The following is a 27,495-nucleotide window of genomic DNA, read 5'->3' on the forward strand; positions in this document are numbered from 1 at the left end:
GAATATTCCCTAAAAGCAGTCAAGGTAGGAATGCAAGGAGGTAAGAGGTTTGTAGTCACTGTGAGGATTTTCCTCCTTTACCCAGGATATTGCATTTCCCCACTCCTCTTCCCTTAGTATGACCAATAGGAGCACAGTAGTCAGGTAGTTATTCTCTGGGACTTCTGCTAAACAACAACAACAAAACCCAAAATGTGTTTCACAGGACTTTTAATGCTTCTTTTTCTTACTAAAAATACAAAATGTTACAGACACTGGCAATGAGTGATGAGGAGAGGAGAGGGGCCAATGCCTGGCAAGTGCCTCGTCCCTCTTGAATGGACAGCATCTTTATCCACTGGCTGTTGGTCAGGGGTAGTTGTGTATGGACGGTCCCCAGGGTGGGGATTAGCTGCCCTTAGAATCTCCTTCTACTACTCCCAACTCACCACCCCCCCCCCAACTCTCTTAGAGGGCAGAACTCACTTTCCAGGTCTCAGCATTCTTCCCAGAAAAAGTTCAGCTGCTTCCAGAGAATCTGTAGGAAATTCATTCAAAATGGCTTCTAATCCTCCTTTTTCACCGCCCCCCCCAACAAGTCCACCATCTTCTCTACTTGCTTTTCCATGGAAAACTTTCTTTCATGAGGCTAAGACCAGGCAGATCAGCTAGGGTTGGTCAGGGGCCCCAGAACTATGGGGACCACTCCTAATCAATGTTAAGAATTGCATGCTTCATCTTCTGAGAATCAAATTGTGTTCCATGTAGGGGAGCTTTGCCTCCATCCTTAGGGTAAAATGACAGCCTCTGAAGCCCAAGTAGGGGAGGACCAAGGGCCTTCTTTGAGGGCAAACACAGGGTAAGAGCTGCAGGCAAAGAGATTCAATGGAGCTGATATCGATCAGGGACTGCTGTGAAAGAGGGCCATGGGTCTATTCCCCGCCTTTCAGAAGGTACAAGTTGACCAGAACAGGATCACCTTAAAAAATGTTTATATTATATATTACATTTATATACATGTGTGTGTGTGTGTGTGTGTGTGTGTGTGTGTGTGTGTGTGTGTGTGTGTAAATTTAGACATCACTCAGCTATTGTCTTGGAAAGTTGGCCTCCTGCCTATGGCTTCCCCTGAATCTGTCTGTATCTCCCTACCTGGGCAAGGTACGTTCAGGGAAAAAACAAAAACAAAACCACCCAGTTAGTCCAGACCTTTGTCTAACTATAAAATGACATCCTTTTGGTTCTTCCAACAACCTTGGGAGAAGGATTAGGGATTTTAGGGCACAAGGATGATCAGGGAGGGGAGTTAGGTGGAGTCACTCTGGACTTGAGAGAAATTAAAAATGCTGATCCTTGGGGGCAGCTAGATGGCACAATGGATAGAGCGCTGGCCCTGGAGTCAGGAGGACCTGAGTTCAAATCTGGCCTCAGACACTTAACACTTACTAGCTGTGTGACCCTGGGCAAGTCACTTAACCCCAATTGCCTCACTAAAAAAAACAAAAACAAACAAACAAAAAAATGCTGATCCTTGACACCCCTTTTCATCACTTCCATTAGGTCATTGGTCAGCTATCTTTTACCAACGAGCTGGGGTGAAGCACTAATGAACTGTGGCTTTAAGCTAGACCTACAATTCTCTGGGTTAGTTAGGTGGTGTGTACTTAAGCTATACCTGTCCGGGTCTAGCAGCACTGAAAGTTGGTGGGGTTCCTTCCCCTCACTTCTTTCTCCTTCCCCAGGACATGACACCTCCCAGCTGGTGACCAAGTGGCAAACACCAGACCTGTAAATTTCTCTACCCTCCTCATGCAGGGGGATTGCAAATGCTGGGGTATGAGGAGGAGGGGAAAGGCTTCTGGGAGCCATTGGATAGGCCAGGGAAGTGGGTGTCCTGCACTCTGACCACTGGGCCATTTCCACAATATATAGAGGCCCTTTCAAATCGAGGAACAAGGACATGGGTTGCTGAAACATCTGTTCATCTCTATCCCATTCTTTAGTCATGACCAAATTCCTCTTTCAGTAGGGAGAAGAGCCAGCCCCTAGGGCTGGGATCCCCCAGCAGAGATTTCAACAGCAGTGACCAAATTTGTCAGAGAAGCAAAGTAAATCAAATCAAATCAACAACAACAACAACACACCCTCCCCTCCCCTCCCCACCAAGACAACAACAAAAATCCCCGACTCAACAAAAATCTTCCTTCCTTTCCTTTCCAACTGTCCCACTGGCTTTGAGGGGGGCTGATCCACCCTCAGGAAATACCACATTTGCCTCATGCAAACAATGAGAACCCGGCTAGGGCATTTGGTTTCTGTACAGGTGACTGAGTCGAATAGCACCTCAGCTAGCCAGGGAGGTGGGGTAGGCAACATGGGATACAGATAGCCAAGGGAATACAGAGAAATGATAAAATCTGAGAGCAAATCAGCCAACCCAAGGGTCCAGAGCTGGACCCATGTGTGGTACAGAAGTGGATGGGGAGAGGGAGGGAGGCATTCAATGAATAGTTATTCATCAGAGAAGAGAATCTGGTACAAGGGGAACCTCTGACCGACCAGCGGCACATGAGGGATTTTCCAGCTTGGGGACAACTTCCAGGGCAGGGACATGCCTCCTACAGTGGAACTAGGAACTGGGAGTGTCCCCCACCCTAATTCCCTTTGGTGGTTTCCAGGGTAGCCCAGGCTCTTGCTTCAGGTTTGGGGCAGGGCGATTGGCACCCCCAGCAAGGGCCAGAGCAGCAATGGGGTGGCTGACTCAGTCAAAGATTGGTGTCTGGACACAGACAGAGAAGGCTCACATAGGGACGCAGGTTCACACGGGGACCAGGACATAAGAGTTACTCCCACAGCTCCTGGGTATATAACGGAGCCCCTCGACCACTTCTCCCGCCATCCTACGAGGGCAGCTCTGGAGGCTCTGATAGGCAAACATGGCCACACCTAAGCAAAAGAGGAAACCCAGGAAGGCCAGTAGGCCAAAAGCCTGCCTTCGGGTCGCTGCCTGTGGAGAGTCCGGGATGGCTGTGATGGCAACTTCTAGCCTTTGGGGATCAGCTGTGGCATGGGGAAGCTCTTCAATTTTGGAAGGTAGATTGGTTCTCCCAACCACCTCTGATCCGGGGCTTTCTGAGGCAGGGATAGAGGCAGGGGAATGGTGTTCTGCATTGTCTATAGCCAAGTTGGAGAAAGGGTTTGTGAGAGTGAAAACAGTGCTCATCTCCTCACTAATAATGGGATTTTCAGTCCCAAAATCCCTTTCCTCCACTGGCTCAGGGGGGTCCTTGAGCCTTCCTGAACCCTCCTCCCTGGGGTGAGAAATAGCAGGAGTCTCCTCAGATATCTTCCCCTTAGCCAAGGAGACTGAATCAGAACTCTCAAGAGTTGGAGTCATCGTTGCAGACACAACCTCCACATTGGAAGTCTTGGTCCCCTGGAAGGCCAGCAGAGGATCTAGACTATCGCCCCCTACCACGGATGCAGTGGATCCCACTAGAAGAGGGTCAGGGAAGGACACTGTTGGACTAGCCACGTTGGCTGGCCGCCCTGGGGAGGTCTCCAAGACCATCTCTTCCTCTGGGAAGGCTGGAGTTGGGCTTGGGCTAGGACTGAGGGTTGTTGGGACTGGGGCACTGGTGGCTTCTGGAACCAGGATAGCTGGAACAGTGGTCCCTCCACCATGGACTTGAGTGGTTGGAGGCCCATTCTCTCCTGTTAGTTTTTCAAATGTGCCGCCATTCCCTGTTCCTTGGGTTTGTTTTTGAGCAGCAGCAGCGGCAGCAGCAGAAACATTGTTCAGAAACTGTATTGCGTCTTGTACCCACTTTTCATTTGGATTAGCACATAAGGTTTTGTTCTTTTTAGTAGTGAATCTGGAAGAGAAGAAGACAGGCAACGTTGAATCCCAGGATATCAGCATTTGGAGCAAGCCCTGTAGTTTAGAACCCAGGCATCTCACATTCATTGTAAATTGTGAAACATGCCTTAAAGCAGATCTCCTTGGTGCCAGGAGATCTGGATCCATCTCCTGTTTCTTGTTTTTGTTTTTTTTGTTTTTGGTGAGGCAATTGGGGTTAAGTGACTTGCCCAGGGTCACACAGCTAGTAAGTGTTAAGTGTCTGAGGTTAGATTTGAACTCAGGTCCTCCTGACTCCAGGGCTGGTGCTCTATCCACTGCGCCACCTAGCTGCCCCTCATCTCCTACTTCTAACGCTCATTAAGGAGAGGTATCATGGTAGAGCAGAGAGAGGGCCAATCTTGGTTCAATTCCTACCTTTGGCACAAAATGACCATGTGGTCCTGGGCAAGTGCCCCAGCAAACTCTCTAAGACTAATTGCAGAGATATTTCTGATCTGCGTTGGTTCAAGAAATTGCCTCAACAGGAGTTTCTTACATCAGTGAAATCACAAATCTAGTCCAAAAAAAGCATTTACTAGCTGCCTGACGCTGGGCAAATCACTTCCCTTCTCTGAATCTGTTTTCCCATCTGTAAAACCGAGTTAATAGGGGCAACTAGGTGGTGCAGTGGATAGAGCACTGGCCCTGGAGTCAGGAGGACCTGAGTTCAAATCCAGCCTCAGACACTTGACACTTATTAGCTGTATGACCTTGGGCAAGTCACTTAACCCCAATTGCCTCACTAAAAAAGAAATGAAGGTGGCAGCTACTACTGTTCTTGCTGGGATAGTAATAGTTCACTGTAAATGCCAATCCTTGTGGAAAGGGTACCATGACACTTTCCTACAGCTTCCAGGCAAGACCACACTTAATTCTAAAAAAAAGAGAGTTATCTGCCATTTCCTCAAACTCTGCAAAAGGTGAGGTATCTTTCTTAGGGAAGTCTTTCTATATGTGGAAGCTCTCTTGGTGTGTCTCTTTCTCTGTCTCTGTCTCTTTCTCTGTGTCTTTTTGTCTCTGTCTCACTGCATGTCTCTGTGTCTCTATCTCTTTCTCTGTGTGTGTCTCTTTCTCTCTGCATGTCTCTGTCTCTCTTTCTCTGTGTGTCTCTGTGTCTCTGCACCTCTGTCTCTTTCTCTGTGTGTGTCTCTGTCTCTCTGTGTCTCTTTGTCTCTCTCTGCATGTCTCTGTCTCTGTGTGTCTCTGTGTCTCTGAGCCTCTGTCTCTTTCTCTGTGTGTGTCTCTGTCTCTCTCTGCATGTCTCTGTGTGTCTCTTTTTCTCTCTGTGTCTCTGTTTCTCTCTCTCCTCTTCATGCCAGTTACACTGAGAAACTGTGTGGTAGAGCAGAATGGGTGCTGGATCTGAGTTAGGAAAGATTAGGATTTGAATCCTTCCTCTGATGTGTGACCACTGGCTCTCTCTGAAGGGAAAGGGAAAGGAACCAAGCATTTATGAAGAATTTATTGTGAGGTAGGTGCTACTATTATCCACATTTTACAGTTGAGAAAACTGAGGCAGACCGAGTAGTTTAGGTGACTTGCTCAGGGTTACACAGCTAGTGAGTGTCTGAGGCCAGATCTGAGCTCAGGTCTTCCTGAGTGCAGGCCAGGTGCTCTGGGCACTATGGGGCTTTCAAGCTGCCTTCTGTACTCTGAGTCCCAGTTCTCCCATCTATAAAATCAGGATAGTCATACCTGCATCTTTTACCTGACAGGGCTGTTAGGATGATCAAGGGAGAATTTAGAACTAGAAGGGACCTTACAGGACTTTGTGGACCAAACCTTTTGTTTGACAGTTGACAAAATCAAGGTCTAGATAGGTTAAGGGTAAGGAACTTACCCCAGGTCACAGGCACTAAGAGACCAAGGTGAGATTGGAACCCAGGTCATAGGTCTTATATCTAGAGCTGGATGAGACTTCTGAGGTCACCTAGCACAGGTGTCAAATTCACTACAAAACTCCATAGTAGGGGCAGCTAGATGGTGCAGTGGATAGTGCACTGGCCCTGGAGTCAGGAGGACCTGAGTTCAAATCCGGCCTCAGACACTTAACACTTACTAGCTGTTGTGCATACCCTTTGACCCAGCAATACCACTTTTGGGTCTTTTTCCCAAAGAAATCATGGAAGTGGGAAAGGGACCCACATGTACAAAAATATTTATAGCTGCTCTTTACGTGGTGGCAAAGAATTGGAAGTTGAGGGGGTGCCCATCAACTGGGGAATGGCTGGACAAGTTGTGGTATATGAATACAATGTAATACCATTGTGCTGTAAGAAACGATGAGCAGGAGGAGTTCAGAGAAACCTGGAGGGTGTTGCGTGGGCTGATGATGAGTGAGATGAGCAGAACTAGAAGAACATTGTACACAGTAACATCAACATTGAGTGTTGATCTACTGTGATGGACTATATTCTTCTCACCAATGCAATGGCACAGAAGAGTTCCAGGGAACTCGTGATGGAAGAGGATCTCCAAATCCAGGAAAAAAAAAAAAAAGAACTACGGAGTATAGATGCTAAATGAACCATACTATTTCTTTTGTTTTTGATGCTGTTGTTTTTTTTTCTATTTTGAGGTTTTCCATCATTGCTCTGATTTTTTTCTCTTATAACATGACTAATGCAGAAATAGGATTAATGTTATTATGTGTGTGTGTGTATATATATATATATATATATATATATATATATATATAAAACCTATGTCAGATTACCTGCTGTCTAGGGGAGGGGGGAGGGAGGGGAGGGAGGGAGAAAAATCTGAAATTGTAAAGCTTGTATAAACAAAGGTTGAGAACTATCTTTACATGTAACGGAAAAAAATAAAATACTTTATTAATTTTTTTTAAAAAGATATCAATCATACATGTGAAGTCATGCAAAATACATTTTCATGTTACCATGTTGCCAAAAAATGGAAAGAAAAATAAAGTAAAAAAAATATGCCTCTATCTAAAAACAAAAACAAAAAACACTTACTAGCTGTGTGACCCTGGGCAAGTCACTTAACCCCAATTGCCTCACTAAAAAAAAAATACAAAAAAAACAACCAAACAACAAAAAAAACCCCTCCATAGTGCTGTCTGAACTAGATTAAAATTTAATTTGGAAATGTTTAATAATGTAATATAATGTTGATAATGTTAATTTGTGGTTTTCTAAGTCTATATACAACCAGCAGGGATCCATTTCTTTTTTTTTTTTTTTTTTGGCGGGGCAATGGGGGTTAAGTGATTTGCCCAGGGTCAGACAGCTAGTAAGTGTCTGAGGCCGGATTTGAACTCAGGTACTCCTGAATCCAAGGCCGGTGCTTATCTACTTCGCCACCTAGCCGCCCCCAGATCCATTTCTTATTGAGTTTGACACTACTGCCGTCGTTTTTCAGATGAGGAAACTAAGAGAGATCATGTGATTTGCCCAAGGTCAATCAGGCAGTTTCCAATGTAGGTGGTATTTCAACTTGGTTGTCCTGAATCTAGAGTCAGTCAGTAGGTACTCTTTCAATTGTACCTTTAAATGAGAAAATGAAGCATCTAGGGCAGCTAGGTGGCGCAGTGGATAGAGCATCAGCCCTGGATTCAGGAGGACCTGTGTTCAAATGTGGCCTCAGACACTTAACACTTACTAGCTTTGTGACCCTGGGCAAGTCACTTAACCCCAATTGCCCCACCAAAAACAAAACAAAACAAAACAAAACAAAAAACCCAAAGAAAATGAAGCATCTTATAAGTCAGCTGATATTACTACTACTGTGACCTATGCCCCCACAATGCCACTTTTCTTTTTCTTTCCAGAGGTAAAAAAACATCTCACTACTTTCAGCTTGACCTTATACAGGACATATCCACCCCACCCCCTTTTTAAAAAAAGACTCCTCTAGATCTGCATTTAAGAATTAAAAAAAAACAAATTAGTTGGCTTCTGATGTATTGCTCCAAGCACAAATGCTAAGTCTTCCCTGGACAAGGTGGTTCCTAATGTGACCATAATGAGAGTGAACCTGTATGTGTGTGCATATATGTATGCATATATGTATGTGTGCATGCATATGTGTGTATGTAGGGCTGTGACCAGGGCCAGCCCTAAGAAAAAGAATTTGTCTATCAAAGATGGGAAAGTCCATTCTGGCCCCTGACAAAGGAACTCGCCTATCTTCTCCCAAGGGGATTTTGGTTAGGCTTGGACTTGGGCCTAAGACTCAGGATCACAAGTTGCTTTTGTTCCTCACAAGGCAGCAGGCACTCAATAAAGATACAACGTACTACTCAGAGGTGCCTGAATATCGTTTTCTTCCATCTCCAAACCCCCGGAATGGCCATGTGAGACTTAGTAAGGTATTCATTTGAACAAAAATCCTCTTACAATAAAACAACTGTCCCAAGAATCCCAAGAATACTTTATATGTTTTTCAACTTGGATTTGGTTTAAGAGAAACATTCTAAATCTTATTGATGTACTTAATCTGGGGGTATGTGAACTTAAAATTTTTTTTGATAACGATTTCAACATAATTGGTTTCTTTTATGATCCTATATATGTTACTTAAAAGCATGATTGTGAGAAGGAGGACATGGGCTTCATCAGACGTCCAAATGGGGCCCCCAGAATGTTAAGAAGCCTTGCTCTAAGATGATATGTTGCACATGGCAAATATGGAAATATGTTTTGCATGACTCACATGTATCATTGAAATAGAATTTTTTGTCTTCTCAGGAAGGGGGTAGGGGCAGGAGGGAAGGAGAGAATTTGGAACTTAATTTTTTTTTTTTTTTGCAGGGCAATGAGGGCTAAGTGACTTGACCAAGGTCACACAGCTAGTCAAGTGTCTGAGGCTGGATTTGAAATCAGGTCCTCCTGAATCCAGGGCCAGTGCTTTATCCACTGCACCACCTAGCTGCCCCTGGAACTTAAATTTTTAAAAGATAATTTAAAATTTTTTTTCTACTTGTATTTGGAAAGATCTAAGGAAATAAATAAAAAATAATTTTAAAGGTACTATATGTTGCAGTGATGGTGCTGACTTGCACTGGTAGAGGAAGTAATTTCCTTACGTGGGGGTTCTCTATAACAATTAAATCTAGTCTCTATCCCTAGCTTATATTTGATTTATGAATATAATAACCTTAGTCTCATGTTCTATCTGGCTTTGGGCCCAGAATAAACAATCCTTGTCTCTTTAGATGAGGCATCAACAACAGAACATTTCCATTCAAACTATTAAATGTTAACTTGAGGTGTTAAAAAGAAAAAAGTGGGGGGACAAGGGGCAGGAAGGTTTGGCCCCAGGAGGTTTGTTAGCAAACACTGGTGAGTAAAATGGGAATGAGGTAGAAAGAGCTCAAGGCCCTGTGACTCCAGACCATAGATGCTGGCACTGAAACCTCAGATAAACTAGGCATTGTCTCCCTCTATTAGAACCTAAACTCCTGGAGAACATACTGTCTTGCTTCGCTATTTGTATCCATAGCACTTAGCGTGGAGATTTGCGTGTAGTGAGCTCTTAATAAATGCTCCTTCATTCATTCTGTCCTTTTCTAGCCTCTAGGGGTTTCTTTCTTAAGAAAGATGTAGGGGGCTCAGCTAGGTGATACAGTGGATAAAGCACCGGCCCTGGATTCAGGAGGACCTGAGTTCAAATGCAGCCTCAGACCCTTGACACTTACTAGCTGTGTGACCCTGGGCAAGTCACTTAACCCTCATTGCCCTGCCCCCCCCAAAAAAGAAAGAGAGAGAAAGAGAAAGAAAGAAAGAAAGATGGGGAAGATAGGGGTTTCTTTCTTACAAGTTCTTTTTCTTAAGAGTGATTGGGGGGGTGGCTAGGTGGCACAGTGGGTAGAACACCAGCTCTAGAGTCAGGAGGACCTGAGCTCAAATATGACCTCAGACACTTACTAGCTGAGTGACCTTGGGAAAGTCACTTAACCCCCACTGCCTCCCCCCACTCACAAAGGAATGATTTTGGGAAATTTGGTGTGAGTGAGGGGAAGCACTATTATAGGGGTAGAGGAAGACACACACAAATGTTTCTTCAAAGGTCAGTAGAGATCTTAACACTCACCTTTATGTAGTTTGTCTAACTTCCCCTCAACACCCTCCTGGTCAATGATAATGGCAGTGAAAGGAAGCTTGTGATTCCTTTCCTTTTCCCAGGCCTTACAGAAGCCCCCTCCAATGAAAACAAAGTGGGATACTTCTTGATAGAGAGGTGATGAATTCAAGGTGAAGATATATATTTTGGACATGGTCAATGTGGGAATTTGTTTCGTTTGATTATGAATATTTGTTGCAAGGGTTTTCTGTTTTCTTTTTCCAAATTGGGGGAGAAGGGAAGTAGAAAGGAGACTAAATTTAATGCTTGCTAATTGAAAAATGATTTTTTTTAAAGAAAAAACAAAGAAAAAGTTTAGACAGTAGGTGAGAGAGAAGGTCCAGTTTCTTGGTGCATGATGATTATACCAATTGGCTGCTAGCTTCCAGGAGTCTTATATAAGCCTAAACAAATAGCTTTGGATCCCTTAGACTTAGCGCTGCTCCATTAGTTCTGTGGCAGAGTAGAAACTTAGGAGAGTTTACAACTGGTCAGATGTGGCTGATACCAACACCAAGAGCCAGAGACTATTTGACCCCTTCTGACTTTGGTCAAATCCTCTCTCTCCCTGACACACACACATGCTCTAGGTATGCAGCCCATAGCTCCATGCAGAAACTGATCAAAGTTATCTAGACCAGCTCTTTCATTTTAAGATGAGTCCTTAAAGGACAAGTGATTTGTCCAAGCTCACACAAACACTAGGCAGCAGAGTCAGGATTTGAACCCAGGTCCTCTGATTCTATATCAATTACTCTTTTTACCACAGGAAGATGACTTCTAGCTTCTCCCACCACAACAGTGCCTTGGGAGCTAGTCATCAGGAAGTCTGGGAATGTGACATCATCACAAAACTGACAGAAAAGCATGCTGGGAAAGGTAGAGGTGCTAGGGACACCCCCAAAGGTTAATCAGCTAGTGCTTAGGAGATTCTTGGAGCTGCCCCAGGACAGGTGCTTGATTCTTACCATGGTAAGAAGTGTTCCTTTAGCAGGGAAGGGAAAGGTCAGGGGTCAGGAGAGGGGCTGGGCTGAGAGGTACTTACACGACTGCTTGTATTCGGCAGGACCGTGATGTTGTAGTGTAGTTCTTTAAGAGACTATATGGTATCCGGGGTGTATTTCTGTTCAATGAGGAGCAGTCGTGGGTACATTTATTGATGCTAAAATGTTGTCCTAGGACAATGAAAGTGACCAAAATCAGGAAAGGCTCATACATCTATCTCGTTTTTCTTCTTCAGAATTCCAATACATTCCCCAACTCCCTGCTCCCCTCTCCTCCCCTAAGTCTCCCCCAGCACCTGGCTCAGGAGGCACCCGCCCCCCTTATTTACCAGATGAGAAAACAGACCCAAGGAGGCTTGCAGCCTAAAGTCACACACCGTAGATAGGAAGGTCAGAGATTGAACCCACTTTCCCTGATTCCAGACCCAGAGTTCTTCCTTCTCTACTAGTTATTTACATTTTTGTCCTGCATGAGTTTTCATTTTTGATTTCTTGAAATATAGCTCTGAAAAGACTGGATTTTTAAAGCCCTGTAGTGTCTTAAATGGAGCTGCTTGACTTCCCCTTTAAAACCTCTGGCTTTCATTGAATAGCCAATAATAGCCCCAGTCCAAGTCTCTGTGGCTTGTTGTTTGGGTTTTGAGGGTTTAGGATGAGTTATACGTAGTAATTGTTTTCTGTTCTGGCCAGAAACTCTGAGGGTCTTCCCCTCCCAGATTGATATCTTTGCGATGGTCATTGAGCCATCTTTTATCTCAGCATTCACCAACTTTTTAGTCATTGAACAACCTAGCCTCACAACAAACTGAAACCCAGGAAACACCTTGATTTTAAAAAGCCAAGGTCTCCCACTGTATCCTGGCCTTCACCTTCGTCTTGCCACTAGACTCTGATGACTCTGGAGGAGTGAGATGAATGACTTTGCCCAGCTCTGCCTCATTCACATCCAACTCACTTGCAAGTCATGATCTGCTTGGACAATGAAGGATGAACTACAACAATAGTTAAGAGATTCTGGCTTATAGCTCAAATACTTACCACCTGTGTAAATTGTTTCACATCTAGAGGCTTCTCCTCATATAAGTGGACTAGATGTCTAAGGTGCTGTTTCTAGACCCTGGGATCCTCATTTCAACCCCCTTCCCACCTCTTCTTATCAGTTACCCAGAGTCCATAGGTTAGCCAGACATTCAAAATCTCTCCTACTTTATTGTCTTGTTTCTAGCCTCTGCTGACAATGCTTCTTTACCTCCCTCCTTATCCCACCCTCTCTATCCTTCTCTCCGCCTACCTGGGATTTCCCTGATCTTTGTCCCTCTTTTCTCACTACAGCCAAGTAAGCTAGTGCACTCATCTCTCCCTGCTGGCTCATTCCTCCCACACTGGGTGATCAGTTTCTACACCTGACCCTTTAGAAAGACACTTAGAGAACTTTACTTACTGAGCTCAATTCTTATGCTCTGAGTCCTACTGTGTATACAATTCATTGCATAAATTCTGCTGCTTCATTCATTAATATTTTTTAAACAAGCATTTTTTAAAGCACCTACTTACTCTGTGTCAGACACTGTACACACTTTAAACATATTATCTTATTTGATCCTTACAACAACCCTGGGAGTTAGGTGCTGTTTTTATCTCCATTTTATGGATGAGGAAGAGAAAAGTTAAGTGACTTGTCACATAAATGCCTGAGATAAAATCTGAACTTGCATCTGCCTGCCTCTAGGCCCAGTTGTCTATCCACTGGGCCACTAGTTCTCTTTTCTAATATTATTGTCCCGAGTTGCTAAATCCTGACTTTAGCTCAAGCACTAGCTTCTGCAGAAAGCCTTTCCTCATCTCCCCAGCTCTTCCTAGTCCTTCTGCTCCCCCAGTGATCTTGTATTTATTTTGTATATACTGTTATTTGTATGTGTTGTCTCTCCTGACAGAATGTGAGCTCCTTGAGGGAAGGGATTAGTTTATATTTGATTTTGAATTCTTGTGTTTAACATATTGCCTGAAACATGGTAGGTGTTTGTATATTGATTGATTGATTGCCTGGTTTTTCCTTGGCTGGTTCCTGCTACTTGGATTCCTGGTTACTGCCCTAGTCTCAGACTCCCATGCTACTGTGATTCGTAGTTTCTAGGCCCTGCTTTTTGTCCTTGGCCTATTTTTGGTACCACTTATTCAAATCCTATCCATCCTTCAAGGCCTAGGTCACATACCATCTTTGCCATGGCTACTTCCCAGTCTATCCCAGTCCAAATGATCTTTCTGCTTCTCTGAATACCTGCCTTCTTTAAAAAAAAAAAGTCTTTTATACTCATTCTTTTTAGTTAAATTTACTGAGACAAGCTTATGAGACATACTCCAGCAGCTCAGACATTCACCTGCTCAGCCAACCTGTCTATCCAATCCCTGCTCGCCTCCAATTACATGACATATGTATGGAAAGGGATAGGGACAACGAGAGCAGCTGCTACTGCAGTTGCAGAGGGATTTCCTGAATGAGGAAGCTTCCTATCCCAGTGTAGGGCAGCAGCTTCTCTGCCTAGAACACAAAGAGGTTAAGTGACTTGTTTATCATTGGGTCACACAGTCAGTATGGGGCAGAAGTGGGACTTGAACCCAGGTCTTCCTGATTCTCTGTCCACTATGCCGTGCCATGTCATGCCAGAATTCTCGATTGACACACATACAAAAATATACAAGTAACCTCAAAGTTGGAAGGAGCCTCAGAGGTTGTCTAGTCTGGCCCATGAATGAACAAGAATCCCCTCTCTATTATCTCTGACAAGTAGTCACAGAAACATACACATTTGCACACACACGAGGATGCACAAACGCACACTTCATTCCCCTTCTCTCCATCATAGTCATCACCTCCACATTAAAACTTAGCAGATGGCAAGGAATTGGAAATTATGGGACTGCCCATCAATTGGGAAATGGCTGAACAAGTTGTGGTCTATGAATGTAATGGAATTTTATTGTGCTGTAAGAAACAATGAACAGGAGGAGTTCAGAGAAACTTGGAAGGACTTGCATGAACTGATGATGAGTGAGATGAACAGAACTAGAAGAACATTGTATACAGTATCATCGACATTGTGTGTTGATCAACTGGGATGGACTAGATTCTTCTCACCAATGAAATGGTACAGGAGAGTTCCAGGGGACTCATGATGGAAGGGGATCTCCAAATCCAGAAAAAAAAAAGAACTGTGAAGTATGGACGCTGATTGAGTCATACTATTTCTTTTGTTTTTGGTGCTGTTGTTTTTCTTTTGGGGGGGGGTGTTTCCTTTTTGCTCTTATTCTTCTCTTATAACATGAGTAATGTAGAAATATGTTTGATGTTTATATATATATATATATCCTATATCAGATTACCTGCTGTCTAGGGGAGGGGGGAGGGAGGGGAGGGGAGGAGAAAAATTTGAAATTGGAAATCTTATAAAAAACAAATGTTGAAAACTAAAAAAAAAAAAAAAAAGACAAACAAACAAAAAAACTTAGCAGAGAAGAGAGAGGAAACTCAGGAAATCTCATCATGATATGCCCAGGTCAACTCCACATTTCCCTAGGGTGGCCTACTGAGCTGAATGGAAACTACCCCTTCCCCCATCTGAGGGTCTCCCAGAGGGAGTATTGCCGAGTTACTGTGTCAGTCGGGTAAGATAATTTTGAAAGGCTGAAACAAATGTCTCCATGAGTCATTGAGGAAACTTCTCTCCCACCCCTCCCCCCCACTTCCTTCCCTAGGAACAAGAATGTGAAAGTAAATGGGACTTTGAAGATTAATCCACCTCCCCTGCTGGCACTAAAATATGGAAGTGGGCCTCAGAGTGGCTCAGAAATTGTCCCCAAGGCTTCTGCCCTCCACTGGATAACTGACTATGAATAAGATGGAGGAGAAATGGCTTCTGTCCCCCACAAAGGAAACCTAGGAACCTGCTAAAACCACTGAAATTACCCTCTCTGGGCTCTGGATTCCTTGAGTTAGGAACTGCCATGTTCACTTCCTTCCTGGTGAAAGAGCTAGACAAATATTCTGGAAAGTCAAACTGCAGCCATAAGTCCCTCATATTGTATTGTCTAGAGCCAGCAGCTCCCTCCGAACTCCCTCTCTCCCCTCCAACACACACACATAATGTGTTAAAAAAAAAAATAGGAAGGTAGCAGGTGGGGTGAACAGGATGCTGGAATCACTGAGCCTTGGGCCAGGTACTCCAGGGCACTCTAAAGCAAAGGTTGGGGATCCTAAGGGGACAGGAATTTTCCTGTCCCTATATTCCTTTCAAAGCATATAAGCCTAGGACAAAGGTCACCAAGCTGTGTATATCTTCTCCAGTATTAAATTGAGAGGCTCTGAAATTCAAATATTTAATGCTAGGAGTACCATTTCTATAGTACTTGATGGTTTATAAAGCAATTTACAACCACTCTCTCATCTGAGTCAGTTATTATCCTCATTTTATAGATTAGGAAACAAAGGGTTAGAGAGGCTAAACTACTCAGCCTGGGTTACAGGAAATGTTAGAGGGAGAATTCAAACCTAATTTCTGTCCTGATTCCAGGGCCTCTGGTTTTTTGTTTTTTTTCATTACACTATGCTGTATCATTCTGCCTTGACCCTCCAGATAAAAGCAATGCCTAGCCTGCTGCAGTCAGGTGAGACTGACTGGACTTCTCCCCAGTGACAGGGAGAACAGGACCCAGATGGCCAGAATGACTGGTGGATATCCATGAGTATAGGTAGCCCCTGACACCAAAGTCATTTCTACCGACCCCTGAGTTTCTTATTAGCTGATCTATTGATGACTGGTGTGTCCAGAAATATTTGAGGTCTGTTTACCCCAGATTAGAAAATTTACAGGTGGCTCCAACTGATTATATAGTTTCAGGATTGAGAGAAATGATTGTTTCTTATATTAATAACCATTTATTGAATTAGGTCTAAGGTTTTCCCCCTTCCCTTTCCTCATTAAGAAATTAGTCCCTGGGGCAGCTAGGTGGAGCAGTGGATAAAGCACCAGCCCTGGAGTCAGGAGTACCTGAGTTCAAATCCGGCCTCAGACACTTGATACTTACTAGCTGTGTGACCCTGGGCAAGTCACTTGACCCCAATTGCCTCACTAAAAAATAAAAATTTTTTAAAAAAAAGAAAAAAATAAATCAGTCCCTAGGAGGTTATTCAGTCAGCCTTTGAAGTGCAGAGCTCATAATAAGATGAAAGTTTGGGTGAGACTGACCCAACTAGAAAACTCTGATCTGTTCAAAAGATAAAGAAATTTTAATTTAGGTGAACTGATGGATTCCCGCCCATTGTGTTTCATTCAGACAGGTCTGGGTAAAAGTGGATTCCCCCTTTTGTCTAGATTACCCTAGACAGGGTGATGTGGGTATAGATAAGTGTCCTTGACCAAGTCTGAGTCACATCCCCCAGACCCTGTTAGAAAAAGCCCACCTCTCATTATAATGTTCATTCTCTCATTACTTGTTTTTTGTTTTTTTTTTTTTGCAGGGCAATGGGGGCTAAGTGACTTGCCCAGGGTCACACAGCTAGTAAGTGTCAAGTGTCCGAGGCTAGATTTGAACTCAGGTACTCCTGAATCCAGGGCCAGTGCTTTATCCACTTTGCCACCCAGCTGCCCCTCTCATTACTTGTTAACCAATCAGAGTCTATTTCCACCCTCATCTGTACTCCCTTTTCCAAAGGCCTTATAAGTATTGAAGCCTCTACAGGTTAGCTCTCTTTGATCACTAGAGCCTATTTGGTCCACTACCTGCTAGCTATAGGTAATAAAACTGATTGTAATTTACCCAGAAACTCTGTCTCTCAGAAGTTTTCAATTGCCACAATATTTAAAATACACACACCCGAACACACTGTGGCCATTTTGAGTCCTGGGAGCAGTTATGGGTATGGGTTAGGGTTAGGGTTGAGCTTAATTTCCCAGAGTCACATCAAGCGGGACCTAAGGTGAGACCTTGCCTCTTTTTTTGTATGTGGCACCAGTTTCGTCATTAAACCTGGTAGTTAGGTGAGAGTGGCTACAAACCTGTTCTTTAAAAAAAAAAAAAAACTGAAATTGACTACCAGCGATCTCCCAGAGCAGATCCAACTATATTTTGCTATATTAATGGATCTGTGATCTCACAAATGTGAGTACTCTCCCCAATAATGCAAAGAATAACTCATTCACACTTGCCTACACTTGTAATTCTTGCCCATTGATCTACTCAGTGTTTATCCACAATGTTTATCTAAGATAAGTGTGCTGATCAACCAGCTCTGTAGTTTATCTATCTAGCTGAATATCACAATTCAAATATCATGGATATTTTTCATCCACCTGATTTTTCCTCTGTGAATAGTTAGAACTCTTGAGGGGTCATGATCTCATGATCTTACTTAGGAGGCTCTACAATGTTCTGGGTCCTGACACAATCAACACAATATCATATACAAAAAGGAACACCTGAAGGACTTCAATATTTAGAGGGAATCACTTTTTGATTTTTTATCTTAACATTGGACATCCTCCAAGACTATGGCAAACAGGGCATACACTCCCAGTTTGGGGTTTTTTGGGGGGTAGGGTATGCTCCCTCTTGTATACCTCATTTGATATTAATAATCAAAGTGTCATATAAAGAAAATGGAAGTTCAGAAGGAAGCACAAACTAGCAGGCATTTTTTCAAGTGTAGAATTTGTTGTCCACTCTTTATACAACTAGGTGGCACAGTGGATAGAGTACTGGGCCTGGAGTCAGAAAGACCTGAGTTCCAACTGGGCCTCGGACACTTACTAGCTGTGTGACTCCGGGCAAGTCACTTAACCCTGTTTGCCTGAGTTTCCTCTTATGTAAAATGAGCTGTAGAAGGAAATGGCAAACCACTCCAGTATCTTTGCCAAGAAAACCCCAAATAGAGTCATTAAGAGTTGGACACAACTGAACAACAATATATAGTTATGCATCATTACATCTTTCAAGGATTCTTGCATGATTTTGACATATGAATGGGAGACAATTCGCTGGAGAAGAGTCATTTATGGAGGCATTTTACTCCCCTGAATCAAAGGCTTATTTATAGGAAATAAACAATAAGTTCCACGGGATCTTACATTCTCTATACCTATCAAACAATTGTGGGACTACAAAGATACAGTCTTCTATGGATTGCCTTTGGCAAAAGCATACCTGTTTCATATCTTCATCAAGGATGTTCCTGTTCTGCATATGGATTATTTTTATAAAAATTTTGTATGCAATTCTTTTTTGTTCTTTTTTGATATTGAAATGTTCATGTTTGTTAACTCAAGAGCAAAAAAGGAATTTTTAAAAATTATAGAAATGAGAAAGTAGTAATATGGTCTGTCATTTACTGATATTCTTCCAATTGCCTTTTGGGCAGGGGTGGGGGGTGGGAATAATTAGGTGCAAGATTTTTTTCCACTCTTGGTACCCCACCTCCCCCATAAGTACTTTGATAATCTCTCTCTCAAGACCTCCACCACAGACCTTTGGTATACTTGGTGTAAGCCAACTGTTCTTCCCATCTTAGGTATCTCCATTACCATTTCTACTTCCCCACACAGCACATCCAGGGCTAACCTGAGAGGCCAGATGTGATGGCTCCACTTGTTCTTGACAATTGATAAGCGTTTTAAAAACCTTTACAATTTCTTTTCATTTTTACCCAGTTTATTGTCCTTCCAATTTAATCCTTAAATGCCCTTGGGCAGATTTTTCTTGGTTGAGTCTCTTGCCAAACTTTCTTAAATTTGTTCCTTTTTACTGCTTCTCACTATTTTATGAAATAATTCTGCTCAGAATCTTCTATTATCATCCTCTGTTAAGATTTTACAAACAAATTGATTTTCTAAGCCAGTGTTATCCTTGGCTGCCATATTTCTCTGCTTGGCAAAGAGATTGAGGTGCTTACTTTCTGAGGCAGTTTTTAGTCTCTAATGTTCTCATTATAGCAACTGATAATATCAGTTAAACTCTACTCTTCCTGCCTCTTGAACAGTCTTCCTGGCTACACATGGTCACTCTGTGGGGAGACTGCCTTCTTTATTAGCTTGAGCTGCTGTTGATAGCTTTGCTGGTAATTCCCTTTTCTGCCACTAGTGAACTACTGGGTAGCTTTTGGTATGGTTCTGGGGTGACAGAATGCACTACTGTAGTTTGTCACTGGATCTATTTGGGTCTGATGTGAATTTCAGGATTTTGTTGGAGCAGCTATTTTGGAGCTGCTGAAGGCCCCCTGTACCAGCCAACTTCTTGGCCAGACATCTCCATGAGCTAAACTCCTTTAGGAAATGGATATAATCTGTTGATGTATATTTTTTATCCATTTCCCATCTTTTTATCATCAACAACTTGTTTAAATGGGCCAAGTTGAAGTTATTTTAAGTTCATGCCATTATTCTCATTTTTAGTACTTCTAACTTTGTATCATTTTGATCTTTTCTTTAACAAGTCTCTTGAATAAACCTGGAGAACCAAGGGCCACTTCTACATCATGAAAGGGATTAAATTAGGACTTTGTGGTGGCTCCAACCTTGCAATGAGACACAAATTTATGGCCACTGGTCTAGCCAGTGCTGGACATATATATATGCAGTTGCTTACATAGTATGACCTAAGGAGTCCACAATCCAACCCTATTCATGAATATCTTCCCTCGACTCCCCATCCATCTTCCCCAGTACCTGACATTTCTACCAGTATTTTAGTCCTTAAAGGCTTCCTCAAGGAAATAGGAGCATCCAAAAATCATTGGGTTATCGATTGTAGATCTGGAAGAGGCCTTAGAGACCACCTAGTTTTACCGATGATGAAACATAGGCCAAGACATGTTAAATAATTTGTTTAGGGCCACATAGCTAGTAGAAAAATGTCTGAGGTGGTATTTGAACTCATGACTTCCTGACTCTGAGCTCTGTCCACTATATCACATTACCTCTCATAGATGAAGAAGCCCCGGGCCTTGCACTTGAGGAGCCAAGACGTTGTGGTTGAGGGTCAAAGGAGAGGTCCAAAGTGCTAAGGCTGGGTTAGAGGTGGGAAAGATCATTCATAGCTGTGGGGGAATGCAGACACATCCCATGGAGGAAGATGGATTTGATCTGGGTCATCTGAAACATGGGGAGGTGGGGGAATGAGAGGGTCTGGAGGGACAATTTTGGAGGAGAAGAACATGAGCACAGGTGCATAAGTAGGAAAGGGATGAAACGGTTCTGGGAATATCAGGTAAGCTCTCATGGCTAACGTCAGACATGTTTGGGGGAATGGCTGATAAGACCAGGCAGGTAGGGTGGAGCCCCATTACGAATGGCCTTGAATGTCAGTTTGGTCTGAGGATGCTCTAGCTATCAGAGAATCCCAGAGTTAATAGTGACCCCACACAGCATTTTGTATACCCAGTACCTGAGTAGGAGTCCCCTCTAAAACAATGTTAACTAAGCATCTAGTCACTGCTTAAATATCTCCAATGATAGTAAATTCACTACTCGCTGAGGCAGGCCATTTCACTTTGGGATGGTTCTAATTGTTGGGAAGCAAAACAGAATCAATCTCTCTCTCTCCCTCCCTCTCTCTTCCTCTCTCTCCCTCTCTCCCTCCCTCCCTTCATTGTTCTTAGTTCTGTCCTCCAGGGGCCAAGTAAGACACCAGGATCCAGCTGGCTCCCCTGAACCACCTACAAATCCAGGGTCTGCCCTGATCTCTATTTGCTGCTTCTCAGAGCAAGCTAAACTCAGTGGTAGGCTGGGGGCAGCTAGGTGGCGCAGTGGATAAAACACCGGCCCTGGATTCAGGAGTACCTGAGTTCAAATCCAGCCTCAGACACTTGACACTTACTAGCTGTGTGACCCTGGGCAAGTCACTTAACCCCCATTGCCCTGAAAAAATAAAAAATAAAAAATAAAAAATAAACTCAGTGGTAGGCATTGCAAAACACAACACTGAGAGAATTCTAGTTTGGGAAACCTAGGAATTTGGATTTCAGGATCTAAAGCATCCCCAAACCTATTAACTGTACCTCAGGTGGGCCCTGGCACCAAGTAATAAACAGACGTAGAGATGGTGGTAGCAGATGAGAGAGAAATGTTGAGTTGAAGCCAATGTCTCTATAGCCCTTTGTGGAAGACATTGACTTGACTCAGAATTTGGATCTGGCCAAGACATTTTATTTAGCAACTGAAAGGAACAAAATGGTTTATTACAGACCGAGTCTTGATACTAGAAATTCTTCCACAAGCTGAAGAAAAAAATGGATCTTTTCATAATCTTTTTAACTGGATTGGGGAAAACAAAGAGACAGCTGAACATAGTATAACTTTGGGTCAGGGGGACAATAACCAAGTTGTCATTGGAATACTCTGGGAACAAATAGCCTATTAAATAAGATGTTTATAGAAAGTTAAGCTGGTGCTCTTAATTGTTCTGTCTAGTGACAACAAAGATTCCCATGGGAATTTCTCATAGTCCTTCAGAGTTGCCATGAGTAAATAGATAAGAGTGCTGGACTTGAAGTCAGGGAGACCTGGATTCAAAACCTGCCACAGACACCATGTACAAATTATTTGACTTCTTTGGTCCTCAGTTTCTCATCTGTAAAATCAGAGAATTGGACTTGATGACCCCAAAGGACCCTTTCAACTCTAAATCTGCAGTCCTCTGATCCCTGGGCACCCAAACCATCTAGTTATGGCAGCAGATTCATACCCAATGGCATCCTTTGGGAATATGTTCCCATCCTCCCTCCAGGCCACCCTAATGCCTCCACCCTTTTCTTAAAGGCCTCCAGAAGCCTTGAGTTGGATCTGAAGGCACTAGGATTGTCCACCTCTCTGCACCTTGAATCAGGAAGTCTTGAGTTCAAATGCAGCCTCAGACACTTACTAGCTATGTGAAACTGGGTAAATTACTAACCTCTGTCTGCCTCAGTTTTCTCAACTGTAAAATTAGGATAATAATAGTACCTATCTCCTAAGGTTGTAGTGAGGATCAAATGAGATCATTTTTAAAGCACTCAGCACAGAGCCTAGCACATTAGTAGACACTTAACATATACTTTTCCTTTCTTTCTCTTCCTTCCTTGCTTCCTTCCTTCCTATCCTTTTTCCCTCCTTCCCTCTTTTCCTTCCCTTCTTCTGTCCTTGTTCTTCTTCCCTTCTTCCCTCTTTTCCTACCTCCTCTTCCTCCATTTCTTCCTTTCTTCTTTCCTCCTTCCCTCCCTTTCTCCTTTCCTTCTTTCTTCCTTTCCTCCCTGTCTTCCTCCTTTCCTTCTTTCCTCCCTCCTTCCTTTTCCTTCCTTCCTTCCTTCCTTCCTTCCTTCCTTCCTTCCTTCCTTCCTTCCTTCCTTCCTTCCTTCCTTCCTTATGTTACCACTAGATTGGTTCTTGAAAACATTCCTCTTTCAAAGAATTACTTGCCCACACGATCCAATCAAAATTCAAGAAAAAGATTTTATTATTTGGCATACAGAGGTATGGCTGGGAGAAGAAGCCCAGCTTCAACTCCCTGAACAAAAGAGAAGGTGACAATTTTATAGAGGTGAGAAGGGGGTGAGGGGAGAGACCTAAGACTGAAAAGTTATAACAGTTTGAAAATGATGATGTTAGCTATTTGGATATATGAATAAAAAAATCCCACGTTTCTAACTTGAGATTATTGTCCTTACCTGGTCCTAATCACACAGCAAACGCGACTGCTCCCAACTAAGCTCATGCTGTAAATTCAAGGAGCCCAGCTTTCTGAGTGGCTGCTTTGTTATCTTTGACTAATCCACTATCTGGTTAATCAAATACTTTGCTTCTCCAAGGAAAGAGCAATTTCTGACCCCAACAAGCTGATCAACCATATTTCTCCATGGTCATAGTGTCCCCCTCAGGGCCAGAGCATCCCTAACTGGACCCAGGCCTACCAGGCTGCTACTACCCTATGCTACCCTCCCCTCCCCTTTCCTATCCTTCCCTCCCCTTCCCTTCCCTTTTTAGTTATTCTCTCCTCTCCTAGGGTTGGGAGGGGAGAATAGTAATGAGGAGCCATTACCTGGCAGAGGGGGCTGCAAAGACCACCAACTAGTTCTATGATCTCTCTGTGATAAGAGAGAACTCTTGCCACTACTCCATCCCTTAACATCTCTGGGCCTCATTTTCTTCATCTGTAAAAGGGAGGGGAGTGGATTATCTCAGCTTTAGTAGTCCATAATTCCCTGAGACCTTAGAGAGTGTTATGGCTCCAGAGTAGCCTCAGACCACTTCACCTCCAGTTTACCCAGGTCTCTGTGCCGCCACCCCCCCCCCCACACACACACACACACATCCACCCTCCACAACAGTGCTATCTGTGATTTCCCCTCTTCTTTGGAACAGACAAGAAGAGCTTATAAAAAAGAGAGAAAGAAACTAAGACTTTTTTTTCCCTTTCTTTCCAGGGGAGAGAGTGGGAGTGAATGCGTCAGTGCTTGGGGAAAAAAAAGAATCCCTTCTCTGGACTTGTTTCTGCAGGTTTGTTATATAATGCAGTTGAGCCTTTTGCTCTACCATAGAGAGGGAAAAGCAACCATTTCAGGAAACTGACAGACTCTCGCTTGCATAAGCAAGCTATGACAGGCCCCGGGCCCAGAGTGGAAGACCGCCCCCATCCCTGCCCCCTCCCCCACCCCTCTCCCCCTCCTCCACACCTGAGTATCTCATTACTAGACCTCTGTGGTTTCAGGGCACTCTCAGAGGCCTCTTCAACCCTATGGGACTTCCTTAACTGCCTTGAGAAAAGATTCACAGAACAAATGCCACAAACACTACGAGGACCATTTAGCTCAACCCTCTCATTGTGGGGTAGTGGGGGGAAAGTGCTAGAATTTGGAGTCAGGGTACCTGGATTCAAATCCTGGCTTGATTGTGACTTTGGGTAATCAACTTCTCCAGTCTATCATTTCCTATAAAATCAGAGGTGGGGGGAGGGGGGTGGTTGGATTATTAGATTACCTCTATGGTCCTTTTCAGCACCTAATCTATGGTCTGCATTTTATAGAGAAGGAAAACTAGGGTCCAGGGATGTCAAATGACTCACCTCACAGTCACTGAGTGAGTTAGCAGCAGAGTTCATTAATCCTGACTCCGACTCACTTGCCTTTACATCACATGAAAACATCACCTCTCCCTGGTGGCCTCTGTCCAAGTTATCAAACTGGGTTATGGGACCCAGTTTGAGAATCAAGAAATAACTTCACCCTAGGGGCCTCTGAGATCAATGGGAAGTACCCTGAGGATGAGAGCCTCAATATAGCCTCACCAATCCTGGTTGATGCTTGGAAGCAATTTCATCCTCCATCCTGCTGCCTTTAGCCTTAAATCTGGCTGGGAAAATCCCCATATTTACCAGGGGACTAGATAGAGCCCCTAGAGACTCTGGCCCCTCCTCAGAAAATGACTGAAAGGGCAGGCTCCAGACTGCAAAACCTACGGGCACATACCTTTTGCTCTTGTCCACAACAATAATGAGAATCCCTCCCATTTCAATAGCTTTACACTTTTTTCAGGGCACCTCCAGGTGAATTTGGTGAGATAAGCTTTGAGAATTTATTTCCTTTTTAGAGATAAGGAACCTGAGGGCCAGAGAGGGCCAAAGATTTGCCCCAGGTCAAATAAGGAGTGAGTGACAGAGCCACACCTTCCAATCCTGCCTCTGGTGTTCAGTACCTATGTAACCAGGGGTCAATTGTCTGAGCCTTAGTTTCCTCAACTGTAAAAAGGGGGGGAGGAAGTGTAAACTAGATGTCCTCTAATATCCTTTTCAGCTTTTAATTTATGAACCAATGACCAGAATCCAGGTCTCCTGACCCCCAGTCCCATCCTTTTTCCACAACATTCTATTCTCTCCATGTCATGGCCATAGGGGGGACCCATCCAGAACTAGAGTTGCCCTTCCCTTACTCCCAGTCTGGGTTTCTGGGCATCTTCTATCCCTACCACCTCCCTTATACACAGAACCCTCACCCCCCCCCACCTTAGCCCCCAGCAAGTAAAAAAAAAAAAAACCAAACAAACAAAAAACCCAGGGTGGTCTAAAAGATTCTGAAACCAGATGAATTTTTTTTCTTTTTCTAGTAGGGCCGAAGTAGCACTTACATTTAAAGCAGAAGGAAAATAAGCTTCTTGACTTTTCCACAAAATGAATAGTCTTAGCTAAGATTACCAGCAACTTCCTCCCTCCTCAAAGATATTAAAATAAAAAAAAGTAGAGAAAATAGGCCCAGCTTAGAGTCAAACAGACCCATGATTCCCTCTAGCTTTCTAGGTCCTTCCATCTTTGCCCCTTTCTTGTAAGGAAACACCTGCAGATTGTTTTCTGGAGAAGGCTAGGCTGTATGGATATGCTGCATCTTTCACTGAAGCATGGATCTCTCAGGAGGCCAGTCTCCTCTGCCTATTTTGGGTGAGACACTGGTTTTAAGGACTACAGTCTTGGAATTAAACTGCACCATATAAGTGAGGGAGGTGACCCTGGTCTCTTGGGAGTCTTTTGTTCACTGCAATCAATACCTTTTAAGCACAGCATCATAACTTAGAAGATTTAGAACTAGAAGGGACCTTAAGACTAGAAGAAACCAAGGCCCAGAGTGGAGACTTGCCCAAGGTCACAAAGACAATAAGTAGCAGAACTGGTATTTGAACCCAGGTCCTTTGTCTCCAGATCCAGGGCTCTTTCTAGGACTACAGCCCCCAAGTCTGAGGAGCCCCATTTGTTGGAGTGCTCCCCCAGGGAGGCAAGCAGGTATGAGGAATGGAGGGAATCCCACCCTCACAGGTCAGAGGCTGGTTTAGTGAGGAGGCCTAACAACCCATCTGACAGTTTGCAACTAGGCCAGAGATGGCTAGACTAATTCCTAGCCCTGGTTATTTCTTATTGAAAAGGCCTAAAATTGGGACCAGGAACTGTCTAGTTTCAAAGCACCAAATCCAAACAATTATTCATAGCCTTGCACAGATTTCAGGAAAACTTAAGCAGGAGTGGTTACACATTAACCCAATCAACCTGTCTGAATTTCCCAGATTAAGCTATTTTACAAGAAAGCCTCCCCACCCCCCACCCCCCATTCAGGCTAGCCCCAACAAGGGGTTGCCCTTCCTTCCTCCTCCCCTAGCTACTTTGGAATGCAGAAACCGTTCCCCTTCTCCCCTGTGGGTGTTTGTCACCTCTTCAGTACCATCTGCCCCAGGATGGCCTACCCTGAATCCCTAATCTAACCCAATAAGCACGTCATTGTCCATCATCTGCCCTCCCCCCCACACTTAGTTCTGCCCTTTCGCTTTGAGAGAGAGTGTGGTAGTGATGGAAATCGGCCTGGTTGGAGAATCGGGAGACCTGAGTTCTAGTCAGCTCTGCCACTGCCTTCCTTACCTGTGCCCTTGGTGATTCCCTTCCCCTTTCCTCGGGGCCTGTTTCCTCCTCTGTAAAATGAGGGGGTTGGACCAGATAATCTCTAAAGTCTCTCACAGCTCTGCCATTCTGTGTGTGTGACATTTGCAAAGGACTCATCCTAATGAATCCTCCATTCTGTGCAGAGCTAGGCCCCTCTTGGTTGCTACCTAATACATATTTAGGAATTAGGGCAGTAGCACATTGCCTTGCTCCCCTACCTACCAGCTTCCTTGTAAAATGCCTACCAGACAAAAGAAGGCTTTTCCCGAGGACAGTGGAAGGGATGGGGGATGCTGAGCTATCCACCGCCACCCCGATTCCCAGCAGTCCCACATTATTAATGAATGGTCTTGGACCAAAGTTACTAATGTTGTGGGAGAGGGCCAGGTTCGACGAGGCTCGGGTCCTCCTCCTAGCCTGTAATGAGAAATAGACCAGCCGGCGAGCGCAACCTCCAGGGAAGGCTGGCCCGGGAACCGACTTGCGGCTCCCATCCTCTGGGAACTCCCCCGCTCACCTGCCAGGAGGGACACCAGGTGTCCTAACACGATCAGGCAGAGCAGCTTCGCGGGGAGACTGGACCCCATGGTACCCAGCACCACGGGCGCAGAGGCTGGCGGGGTCGACGAGCAAGCAGCGAGGCTCCAACGACCACGTCCGTCCGACTACGTCCGCCTTCTCCTCTCCAGGAGCTTGTAAGTGCCGCCCCCGGGCCTCTGGCGCAGCGACTGCCGCGAATCTCCGGCTCCCCAGCTACCTCCGACTTTTGCTATAGCTGTCACTGGAGTCTGTCTCTCTCCCCCTCTTTCTCTCCCTCCTCACCCCGCAGCTTGGTGGGAGGAGAAAGGAAGGGAAATGGAGCGCCCCTCTTGCCACAGATTTATCAGAATGTTGCCAAGTAACACTCGGGGAAAGAGAGCTTTGAGCTCAGCTTCCGCAGCATCAGAGGAGGGAGGGAGCCGAAGGTGAAACCTGGGATCATTCCCAGCCCACTGCTTTCCCCCTCCCGCTCACCCCTCCCAGCCCATTGGTTCCTTAAATAAACAGTGAATTCCAACCACGTGCTCCTTCCTTCTCATAATTTTC

The 27,495-nt window shown here is 44.2% G+C and overlaps 1 protein-coding gene across 1 annotated transcript; it reads right to left on the reverse strand.

The window, feature by feature from the left end:
- Positions 1-193: 193 nt before the first annotated feature.
- On the reverse strand, positions 194-27,495 carry CX3CL1 (C-X3-C motif chemokine ligand 1). The gene is made up of 3 exons (XM_043985931.1): positions 26,927-27,495; positions 11,016-11,145; positions 194-3,854 (listed from the first exon to the last, which is right to left on the reverse strand). The coding sequence occupies exons 1-3, from the start codon at positions 26,994-26,996 to the stop codon at positions 2,798-2,800; spliced, it is 1,257 nt and encodes a 418-aa protein (XP_043841866.1). The 5' UTR covers positions 26,997-27,495; the 3' UTR covers positions 194-2,797.

Source organism: Dromiciops gliroides, chromosome 2, assembly GCF_019393635.1.
Source record: "Dromiciops gliroides isolate mDroGli1 chromosome 2, mDroGli1.pri, whole genome shotgun sequence".
Lineage (NCBI taxonomy): Eukaryota > Metazoa > Chordata > Mammalia > Microbiotheria > Microbiotheriidae > Dromiciops > Dromiciops gliroides.